The sequence below is a fragment of the Salpingoeca rosetta genome (assembly GCF_000188695.1).
Source record: "Salpingoeca rosetta unplaced genomic scaffold supercont1.29, whole genome shotgun sequence".
NCBI lineage: Eukaryota > Choanoflagellata > Craspedida > Salpingoecidae > Salpingoeca > Salpingoeca rosetta.
In genome coordinates this window covers 612072-620034 of record NW_004754905.1, presented here as the reverse complement: position 1 = coordinate 620034, position 7963 = coordinate 612072, and the positions used below count along the sequence as shown (strand labels likewise).

The 7963-nt window shown below is 58.4% G+C and overlaps 4 protein-coding genes across 4 annotated transcripts in view; 2 read left to right on the top strand and 2 right to left on the bottom strand.

Annotated features, from left to right (window-relative positions):
* The window catches only part of PTSG_12850 (uncharacterized protein), a gene marked incomplete at both ends in the record, with an annotated part of 3700 nt that extends 2642 nt beyond the window's left edge, over positions 1-1058 (top strand). Inside the window, one exon of the mRNA XM_004989425.1 lies at positions 90-1058. Coding sequence (XP_004989482.1) covers positions 90-1058 — 969 coding nt within the window. The remainder of the gene's footprint in view (positions 1-89) is intronic.
* Positions 1059-2029: 971 nt separating this feature from the next.
* Positions 2030-4348, bottom strand: PTSG_09227 (uncharacterized protein). Its single transcript, XM_004989424.1, has one exon. The coding sequence runs from the start codon at positions 4242-4244 to the stop codon at positions 2055-2057; it is 2190 nt and encodes a 729-aa protein (XP_004989481.1). The 5' UTR covers positions 4245-4348; the 3' UTR covers positions 2030-2054.
* A 385-nt stretch (positions 4349-4733) lies between these two features.
* PTSG_09226 (uncharacterized protein) lies at positions 4734-6134 on the top strand (the record flags this gene model as incomplete). Its single annotated transcript, XM_004989423.1, has 1 exon — positions 4734-6134. The coding sequence occupies one exon, from the start codon at positions 4734-4736 to the stop codon at positions 6084-6086; it is 1353 nt and encodes a 450-aa protein (XP_004989480.1). The 3' UTR covers positions 6087-6134.
* A 757-nt stretch (positions 6135-6891) lies between these two features.
* Positions 6892-7963, bottom strand: part of PTSG_09225 (TKL/DICTY4 protein kinase) — a gene marked incomplete at its 5' end in the record, with an annotated part of 6229 nt that continues 5157 nt past the window's right edge. The window contains one exon of the mRNA XM_004989422.1: positions 6892-7954. Coding sequence (XP_004989479.1) covers positions 7168-7954 — 787 coding nt within the window. The 3' untranslated portion in view covers positions 6892-7167. The remainder of the gene's footprint in view (positions 7955-7963) is intronic.

Here is a 7963-nt window from a genome sequence, read left to right as displayed (position 1 = left end):
TTGTTGTACTTGTTCATTCTCCTTGTGTTCTTGTTTGTTGCGTTTGCCTACAGTAAACACACACACACACCTGTCGTGTCTCAACAAAGATGAAGGACCTGGGCAGCCCAGACATATGTCTCGGCATCAAGGTGCAGCACGACCGCAAGGCCAGGACCGTCACCATGAGCCAGGAGCACTACCTGCGCAACGTGCTGGAGACCTTCGGCATGGCTGACTGCAAGCCCGTCGGCACGCCGCTCTGCACGGGCTACGTCGACAAGCCAGCCGACAAGGAGGAGCCACTCCCGGACGTGCCGTTCCGCGAGCTGCTTGGCTCCCTCCTCTATGCTGCGACGATGACGCGCCCAGACATCTCGGCGGCTGTCTCCATCCTGTCTCGCCGCATGCAGCACTTCGGCATGGACCACTGGAAGGCTGCCAAGCACCTTCTTCGCTACATCAAGGGCACCTTGTCCTACATCATCAAGTACGCCGCCACTGACGACGCCAGCAACGGCAGCACCGCCGACGGCGTGCTCTCAGCGTACTCGGATGCGTCGTTCGCCTCCGACGTTGACACGCGACGTTCCCGCACGGGCTTCGTCGTCTTCTGTTCCACGGGCCCCGTGTCCTGGAACTCCAAGCTGCAGGCCACCGTGGCCACAGCCTCCGCCGACGCGGAGTACATGGCTCTCGCAGCCACCGCACAGGAACTCATGTTCCTTCGCCAACTCCAGGAGGAGCTCACCGGCGCCGTCCTGTGCGAGCCCACGCTCGTCCACACGGACAACCAGCCGGCGCAGCGCGTTGCCGAACACGCCGCCTCGCGCATGCGGCACATCCTCGTCAAGTACCACTACATCCGTGAGTGCGTCGACACCAAGAGGATTGTGCTGGGCTACCTCGCCACGGAGCACATGATCGCAGATCTCCTCACGAAGATCCTCCCTCGGCCCAAGACGGCTCAGTTCTGCACGATGCTGTTCGACCAGCGTCCTCTGCCAGGCTGCCAGCCACGGGCCCGTCCTCATTCGGGCCGGTCGCCACGTCCTTCGACTCCGCGTCAGGACCTCTGAGTGGCCGCGCACCACAGGACACGCCTTCACTCGGGCCAGCCTTCCACAACAGGCTGCGCACCACAGGCACCAACCATTTTCTTAAACGTGTTCCACAACACACGTCCTTACTCACATCTCACCGACTTCAACCGTGACATCAGTCACATTTGTACTGCACTGCAGGACTGCACAAACCACACGAACGCGTATGGTGTTTGTTCCTCCGTTGATTAACCGACCTGTTTCTCCTTCAAAGTATCACAACGACCAGTAAATCGTACTCCCCACAGCTTTTGCCAGATAGCAGTTTCATACTTCATACATACGACAACGTTTGCGCAGGTCAGATGCTCTGTTTGGGGATGTGAAACGCCAGAGAGAGTGACGCAAATCAAATCAACTACCACCACCGAATGCGCCGCCTGCTCATGCTGCTGTTTAGCGTCGTTACCGTATTGCTGTCGGAGACGTGGCGAGCTCTGGGTGCATTGTGTCCAGTTTCGTGCATGATATATCGTGGGTTGGGCGGATGCATTGAGCTGGATGCATGAGAGCACGAAGAAGAAATCTCGCAAGCCACGTGAAGCCCCTCGTAGCAAGAACATCACACTGCTCACACGATTACACCCTGCATGCATTATTGGCTGCCACAACCATGTCACACGAATTGTTTCCAGGACAATGGCTTACGGACATGACTGCAGTGTGTATGTGTGTGTGCGTGTGTGTGCGTGCGTGCGTCTGTACTTCTCACTCTCATTCGTGTGTCATGTACGATAGTTAGCACCTTCACGTGAACGCAAACACTTCAGTCAACACTGTGTCAATTAAACAAGGTCATGCACAGGGACAATGGCAAGATACCGTCTACAGGAATACGATTACACATCAGACACAAACGATTCCCGATCTACAGGAATACGATTACACATCAGACACAAACGATTCCCGATCCCTCCCCACAAACACACACACACACACACACACACACACACACACACACACACACACAAGTTACTCCGAGCGATCGGCGGTACGCCTTGTCTGCAGCGTGGCTGCCATTTCCGTGGGTGATTGGTGCACCATCACGACGTTAGGCCATTGCCAGTTGCCAGCATTGCCGGTGCTCCTGCAGCCGCGAAGCACGAGCGAGGTGACGTGTGGAAGGCTGCTCACATCATCAAATTCGCAGTTGTTGAGGATGAGGCGCTGGATGCTGTCGAAGCAGGAGAAGCTGCCAATGTGACAGCCCTCGAGCCGGCACGTGGACACGTCGGTGATAGAGCGCAGCAGCAGTGGGTGGTCTGGGCTGTGTGGCCGGGAGGTGGTTCGGGCGGCGTTCACAACCGTCAGACATGCTGTGGAGGAGATGGTGACGGCACCGGAGCAGTCAGCCAGCACAAGCTGCTCGCACTCGGCAATGATGCCGTCCAACTTGCAGCGCTCAAGGTGCAGGTGCTGTCGACCCGAGAGGTAGTGGATATCATGAACACGGACGTACGCGCCGGCCTCAGCCTGCAGCCGAAGGTGCGGCACACTGGTCACGAAGCGCGGCTGAAACGTCTCGTTGCAGAGCAACTGCAGCTCCTGCACGCACGGCGGTACCGGGGCGCCAATGTTCACAGCCTGATGCGCCTCAAGGCCAACGTGCACGCTGTCGGGGATGTCACGGAGATCTTCGATGCGGCAATGGCCAGAGCACCGCAGCACCAGTCTGTCCACGCGGCGGCCAAGGTCGGCGAGCTGCTGGCGCACCAGGTCTACCACTGAGAGCTCCACATGCACGGCATGCTCAAAGGCGGGCAGGCGGAGTTCGTGCATGGACATGTTGCGTGTGTCCCTCAGCAGGCGCAGATACGGCGGGCACGTAAGCTGTATCACGCCGCGTGGGCCCACAAGGCTGATGTGGGTGGCGTTGGGGAGGTCCAGATCAAGCGGCACAGCACGCGCAGTGCCGAGTTCCACACGCGTGGCGGCAAGGGTGTTGCCGGTGAGTACAGCGCTGCGAAAGACGAGGTCATCAGCCGCTGCCACCACAGCCTGGATGTTTGTTGACAGGCACTCGGAGAGCAGCAGCTTGCGCACACCGTGGAGTGGGGAGAGGTCCATCTGGTTTCGGCACCTCGACAGGTCGACGTGGGGAATACCTGCCAGCGCACTGGCATCGCACAATGGACTTCTCTGATCCTCGCCGACCTGTGGAATCCTAGCCCAGGGAAAACCAAGTCCGATGGGAGGCCAGCTCTGGAGAGCAACACAGTGTACCTGCTCGAATGTGCCATGAATTGCTTCCATGGTGTTGTGCAGCGCAAACTCCAAGCGCCTCACGTTGCTGAAGGCGACTGTGTCGATGGGTGCATTGGCGGCATCGATGCGGAGCGTGTCAATATCGGAGGCCGCGAGGAAAGCAAGCTGTTCGTCGACGCGCAGAGTCACGTTGTATTGTAAAGTGCCGGCCAGTGCGGTGAGGCGAAGCTCGTGCCATATGTCGGCTGCTTCTTGGTTTTGAAGTTGTGCGTCGAGAAAGAACAGGGCTGGACAAAGCACAGTCTGCTGCTGCTGTTGCTGCTGCTGCTGGTGGTGGTGGTCCTTTCGGTCGTCCTGGTCTTGCTGCTGGAGGTCTTCCTGCTGCTGGTCTTGTTGCACAGACTGCTGTTCCTGCTGTTGCTGGTGTTGCTGGTCTTCTCGCACCACTTGAGGGGTGGTGCTGCTCGCGGAAACGGAATCGCCCATGGCTGTGGCCTCTGCCAACACAGCTGTCGAGGAGGTGTCTGCACGCTGCCCCCCACGATCTGGCGCGTTGGCCCATAGGCTGACAGCATCCAGGTCACGAAAGCGCACACGGCCACAAGTGGCAAAGACATCCGAGAACCCGTGCCCAAGAAGCGGAGGTGTGGTGGCCAACCTGATGAGGAAACGGCAATCGCTGTGCCAGGTTGCGCCGAGCCAGCTGTAAGCCAGGAAGCGGTGCTCCAGCCACACAGCCAAGGATGGCGCGGCAGCAGGGTCGGAGGTGACATCGTGTGCTGTGGTCGCGTGTGCATCGGCAGGCTGCAAGCCGCGCGACGCGGGCTGTCCAAGGCCAAGCAACCTGGTGCTGTCTTCGTCGAAGAATGTGATGGGCTCCGAAAACACGCTGTCGACAAGGCACCACTTGCTCATGGCTTGGGGCAAGTCGTGGTACAGCTCCCGGCAGGAGAACATGATGTTGAAGAAGGTGCGTACGCTGTCTCGCTCAGCCTGTTGCCAGTAGGCGAACCGCCTCCTGCGTGGCTGATCCGCATGGCCTGCTCTTGGAGGGTCGGTCGATGTTGTCGAACCCAAATGTTCATCTATAAATACAATGAGATGTGCAGACAGCCTTGTCTCCCCCCCCCCGGCGACGCCAGTCACGAGGCGAAATGAGAGTGTGAGGTGTGTGCTGTGTGTGTGTGTGTGGGCAAGAAGGGGAGGTCAGAAGGAACGGGTGAAGAACAAGGAAGAAAGGGAGGGAAAGAGGAGAGGGGAGGGGAGTGGGAAGAGACAGAGAGCAGAGAGAGCAGGGAAGGGGGGAGCGCAGCCACGTGGTTCTGTGGGTGTCAGTGTGGTGGAGTGCCGCAGTTGCAGTGTCGATTGTTGTCCGCGTGTCGACAACGCACAGAAAAATCGCACACACACGCACAAGAAAACACAAACAAGAAGGAGCGAGGAAGAATGAGACGACTTGCAGTGCGTGTCTGCTTGTCGTGGGTGGTGCTCTTGTTTCTCGCAAGCACGCTGCTGACGACACTCACACCTCGCACTGTTGGGGTGGTGGTGAATGCTGCTGAGGACGGCGGTGGGGATGGCGGCGACCCATTTGTCAGCGTGGACAGCAACGGAGACCTGCGTGTGGACGCCGGCACTTCCGGCAACCTGGTGCTTGTCAGCCATCATGACATTGTGCTGAACACCACCAACAACAACAACAGCAGCAGCAGCAGCAGCAGTAGCAGCAGCAGCAGCAGCGGAGGAGGAGGAGGAGGAGGAGTGTGGATCAACGGCATCAACGTGCTGCAGGACCTGAAGCACCTCCGCCAACTCGCAACCACATGCAACGCAACAGCACCATCATCGTCCTCACCGCCGGCACCGCCGGCACCGCCATCACCGCCGCCAACGCCCATGGTCTTGGACTGTGCGTCATCGGCATCGCGCGCTGCGGTGCGCGCCCAGAGCCAGCCCATCATCGCCCAGGTCATCAACTGCTGCTGCGAGGAGTTCCTCGCTCTCGACGACGTTGACGGGCCCGTGAGCGTCTCCAGCACTCAGACGTCGCTGTCCTTCGGCACCATCCAGAGGATCGGCGGGGATGTGCTGGCCACCAGCGGCAGCCTGACCATGGTGGACTTCAGCAAGGTGACGTTTGTGGCGGGCGCCGTGGACCTTCGCGGCAACTCCATCTCCTCCATCTCCTTTGGCGGTCTCTTGCGCATCGGCGGCTACCTGGATGCCAGCGTGAACAATCTGGAGATGCTGGACTTTGGTCGCATCACGCGTGTCGGCCGCCACATCACCCTGCGCGATAACGACCTCACAGCCGTCAACTTTGCCGGGCTGATGCGCATCGGCGGCATGCTCAGCATGGAGCAGAACATGCTGCAGTCCGTGCACTTCCGCCGCCTCTCCAGCATTCCAGGAGCATTGGACCTGTCGCAGAATCCCCCGCTCACAGCTGTGGACTTTGGCGGCATCACCGCCATCAGCGACAACCTGCTCCTCTACAGCACGGGCTTGCAGTCGCTCAACATGGCGAACGTGACGGTGATTGGGGGCTTGGCCCTCATCTTCAGCAACGCCATCACCGCAGTTGACTTTGCCTCCTTGACGCGTGTTGGCAACTCACTCCAACTGTACAACAACAACATCATGGGCACGCTCGATTTCCACAATCTGCGGGCGGTGGGCGCACGCGTGCACCTCTCGGGCAACTCGGGCCTCATCACCGTCCAGTGCCGCAATGTCCAGGCAGAATGCATTGATGTGCCCAGCTTCCAGAACCTCCTCACCTGCCCAACCAGGTGCTGACTGTGTTGTGTTTTGTGTGTGTGTTTGTGTGTGTGTGTGTGTGTGTGTGTGTGTGTGTGTGTGTGTGTGTGTGCACGTGTGTGTGCTTGAAATTCCACACCCACACGCCATGTACACATCATGCATGCGTTACTTCATGTGGCTGTGTGTGCTTTCCCCCTGCAACATCATGGTCAGCTTGACCACTTGCCTGGCCCGTGTTCACTTCGCGCAACATTACGTTCTGCTCGCATCGCTTTGCCCCCCCCCTGCCCCACTCTCCTGCTTGCGCGATCACGGCCACTTCCGTCTTGTGAACCGGTGTTGATTGTTTATGTCATGTTACACACGTCACTGATGCTTCTTCAATATGATGTGCACGTGTTCTTTGCCTGCGCTGCTTCACCTTGCTTCATAGCTGGCCTGCAAACGGCTGCCACTTGTCCATGCTGCCACATGACTCACATGAATGAATCATGTCAGCACGCGCTTGTCTGCTTATGTGTGTGTATGTGCGTGTGTATGTGCGTGTGTATGTGCGTGTGTATGTGCGTGTGTATGTGCGTGTGTGTGCGTGTGTTGTCATCTACAAATCAACAACCATGTCTCGATGGGCACTGAGAACCAACCACACCAACAAATATAACCTGGGTGCTGTGGCAATGTATGAACTCATGTGTGTCTATGTATGAAGCAAGAACGCACTGCCAAGCGGCAGATCAAATCAAAATAAAGCCGGCAAAACACGTGGACATGCCGCCGCGTCGACGCTTGAACAGGCACAGACAGTGACGCCACGAAACACAGCGGACAAATCAACAACAACGGAAGAACACAGAACACAACAGAACTGCACACCACACACCAATGCGTGCGAGTAACACTTCTTGATACGGCTACGGGCATTACCAAAACACCAAACCAACAAGAGTAATCCACATACGCACATCCTCTCTCCCTGGTGTGTGTGTGTCTCTCTCTCTCACACACAACAACATCACACACACACACATACGCACACACACACACACAACACACACACACACACAACACCCCCCCCCCACACACACACACACAACCACATCACACACACACACACACATTACACGTCAACGCTTTCTGATTCTTGGATGGAGATGGTGACGCTGTTTCCATCACCTCGCGTTCCCGTCCCCTCGTCCACTTCATCGTCATCGCTGCCCTCCATGATGGCGCTGTATCTGCGGTTGTTGGGCGAGGCCTCTGCATCCACCGCCGCCAGCGCGTAGTACGACGAGCGCTTCTTCTTCGGCCGCGACGCGTCACCATCATGGTCATCGTGGTCATCACAAGGGGAAGGGGGCATTGCCGACAATGGTGACGACGACGACGGTGGTGGTGGTGGTGGGTTGCGTGGGGTGGTGGAGGTGCGACGGCTGCCAAAGCTGTCACGTGACAGGGCCTCAAACTCCTTTGCATCATTGAGCCACGACACGGAGCTCAGGGACACGCGCGCCGATGCGCGGCTCTCGTGCGTTCCTGCCGACTGCCGCCCAATGGACGACGCACACTTTTTCTTGAACACAAACCCGCCCCCAATGCTGTCCCTCGGCTGCGCGCTGTTCTTGTGGCCGTCGGCGTCATCACCGGTGTGCTCTTGATCGTGACAATCGCCATCATCGATGCCGCAGCTGCTTGCATCGTCACCCTCGCCCATGTCAATGACGGTGGCCTCGTTCTCAGCAATGGCAACACGCCCCGTCTGCTCAGGTTTCCTCGTGCTCACCAGCCAGTATGTCAGCATCTCGCCCTTGCCCTTGATGTTCTGCACCCCGCGCGACTCAAGCTTCACCCACGGCGCTGGCTCCGCACGCGGTCCCCCGCAGACGTCGACATGTGGATCTGTTGCGCTCGCTCGA